Source organism: Cyprinodon variegatus, unplaced genomic scaffold (assembly GCF_000732505.1).
Source record: "Cyprinodon variegatus isolate N-32 unplaced genomic scaffold, C_variegatus-1.0 Scaffold110, whole genome shotgun sequence".
Classification (NCBI taxonomy): domain Eukaryota; kingdom Metazoa; phylum Chordata; class Actinopteri; order Cyprinodontiformes; family Cyprinodontidae; genus Cyprinodon; species Cyprinodon variegatus.
In genome coordinates, this window is record NW_015150563.1 from 231,475 (window position 1) to 234,035 (window position 2,561).

At 40.5% G+C, this 2,561-nt stretch overlaps 1 protein-coding gene across 1 annotated transcript in view; it reads right to left on the minus strand.

Moving 5' to 3' along the window:
- The window catches only part of LOC107084853 (serine/threonine-protein phosphatase 2A 56 kDa regulatory subunit epsilon isoform-like), a 37,553-nt gene that overhangs the window by 10,766 nt on the left and 24,226 nt on the right, over positions 1–2,561 (minus strand). The window contains exons 7-8 of the mRNA XM_015374901.1: positions 1,244–1,377; positions 373–485 (exon numbers count right to left, since the gene is read on the minus strand). Of these exons, the coding sequence (XP_015230387.1) occupies positions 373–485; positions 1,244–1,377 (247 nt within the window). The remainder of the gene's footprint in view (positions 1–372; positions 486–1,243; positions 1,378–2,561) is intronic.

The following is a 2,561-nucleotide window of genomic DNA, read 5'->3' on the forward strand; positions in this document are numbered from 1 at the left end:
TAACTTCAACTTCCTAACTGAATGTTGAACATTATGCTCAAGAATCTGCTGATACTGAGTGGAATCCATGCAACCCTCAACTTTAACAAGATTCCCAGTTCCAGCAGTGGCAACGCAGCCCCAAAGCATGATGGAACCTCCGCCTAATTTTACAGTGGGCTGTGTTCCTTTTTTTATGAACAAACAACTCAATCTTTGTTTCATCAGTCCACAGGACCTTATTCCAAACTGAAGCTGGCTTGTCTAAATGTGCTTTTGCAAACCTCAAGCAATTCTGTTTATGACGTTCTTGCAGAAAAGGCTTCTGGCGCATCACATACAGCTTCTCCTGGTGCAAAGTGCACTGAATTGTTGAACGATACAGAGTGACACCATCTGCAGCAGGTCTTTGGGGGTGGTCTGTGGGTTGGGAGTGGTCTGTGGGTTGGAGGCGGTCTGTGGGTTGTCCATGACCATAACTGTCCCTGTGGTCTTCCATTTCCTTCCTATGTTCCTCACAGTTCAAATCTCTGAGACTTTTTTTATCCTTCCCCTGAACGACTATGTTGAACAATCTTTGTTTTCAGATCATGTGAGAGTTGTTCTGAGGCGCCCATGATAAATCTTTAGAGGAGATTCAAACAGGAGAACAACTTGCACCTGGCTATGAAGTTCAAATCCTAATGAAGTTACCAAACCAATTTTGTGTTTCAGTGAGTCAGGAAAAGTAGTAAAGGGTAAACAAATCAATAAAATTATGTATAGCACATGTTCTGTTAGTTCAATGAACCTAAATTCAATAGTAGAATATTACTGTGTCCATCAGTTATTAGATATATCAAACGGAAATAGAAGCTGCAAACACCCAAATATTTAGAAATAATTAAGATTAATAGGGGTGCCCAAACTTTTTCATATGACATTTCAGCTGCACAGCATTAAACTGCAATGGTTAAAAAAACAAAAAAAAAAACAAAAAAAAAAACAGAAGTTATATGAAGTTTCAGGTAATGCTGATTTTGACCAGACTTGTTTCATTACTTTGTAGTTTATTTAAAAAGTCAGTCGTGTGAAGTAATATTCAAAGGTTATTCCTAATGCTCATTCATTAGGTTCTATTAATTTCACAACATTTGGGGTTTTACTTTCATTATCAGTGCGGAACCAACAAAGAGTTTCAGCCTTTGAGTAACACACCAAAGGATGTTGATTTTTATATTAAACTTCCTTGGTTCACAAACATGTTGCAGAACAGTTTAAATGCGGGACAGAAGTGAAAGTGGCCTTACTTGAGCATGGAAGAGGGACAGACTCCGGACCGTATGAAGCGGGATCAAGACTTTAACCAGGAACTGCTTATGTTCTGCTTTCAGAGGCAGAGCAAAACCATTGATTATACTATTGGGAAAGACAAAGAGACAAAACAAAGTTATTAAACACTGGATGTTACTAAACAGCAGTTTGACTAGAAGATGCAGCCTTGAGAAATACAGATCAGAGCAAAGGGAACATTTAAATATATTAGATTTGCTCATTTAAGGTCAAATAAAACCTTAAACCAAGCAGTTTAAAGTCAGCTTAAGGTTTAAGGATTAGCACCTAATCCCTTATAATCTGCTTTTTAAAAATTTATACTGACTGAAACATGAAGATTTTTTAATTATTGGGCTTCAGAAAATGTAAAGCAGAAAATTTGCTTTCCTCCAAATTTGAGACTCCAAACTATTCTTTGAAAAGCTGAGTTACAATAAAACTCACTGGGGACTAAGAAACGGCAAATGTTTCGTTTTAAGCCTGTTTTGAGGAAACCAGAGATATTTAGTGAAAACTCATAAATCACAGTGAATCACTCCTGATCTTCAAAGATAAGGAGATTTCAGAGGGCAAACGTTGTTACCATGTGAAATAAAATATTGTGAAAAGAGGAGAGAACGCTGATGAACGCAGTGCGTACCAAGGATCTTACACGCCGCTGGGACGCAAAGCGACAACAGCTCATCTTCCTCACACCACTCAGTTCAGTTCAATCAGAAAATCATTTAAAGGGGAACGAAAGGTTCAACCAAACTATCTAAATTCAATTGACTGCGTTTAACTGTTATCAATAATTATATTACAGATGTGCTTTACCTACCGGACATCGCTCTACCGACCGACCAACAAAGTACTGACCCACCAACGCTCTACTGACCCACCTACGCTCTGCTGACCGACCAATGCTCTACTGACCGACAGACCAATGTCTGCTGACCGACCAATGTCTGCTGACCGACCAACGCTCTACTGACCGACCAACGCGCTACTGACCGACCTACGCTCTACTGACCCGCCTACGCTCCGCCGACCTGCCAACACCCCGCTGACCCGCCATCGCTCCACTGACCCTACAACCCACCCACCTTGAACACAAAGGGGTTTCTACGCCTCCACCTCATTTGCTCATTTGCTCACAGCTCTGTGAATTGTTATAGGCCTCCTTTAGCCAGGAGACGAGAATTTAGTTTCAATGATAAGTTGGTATGAAGTTAAGTTCCATGGCCTTCGGCCAACCAAAAAGACATTCTCTGCAGCTGTCCTCTTAC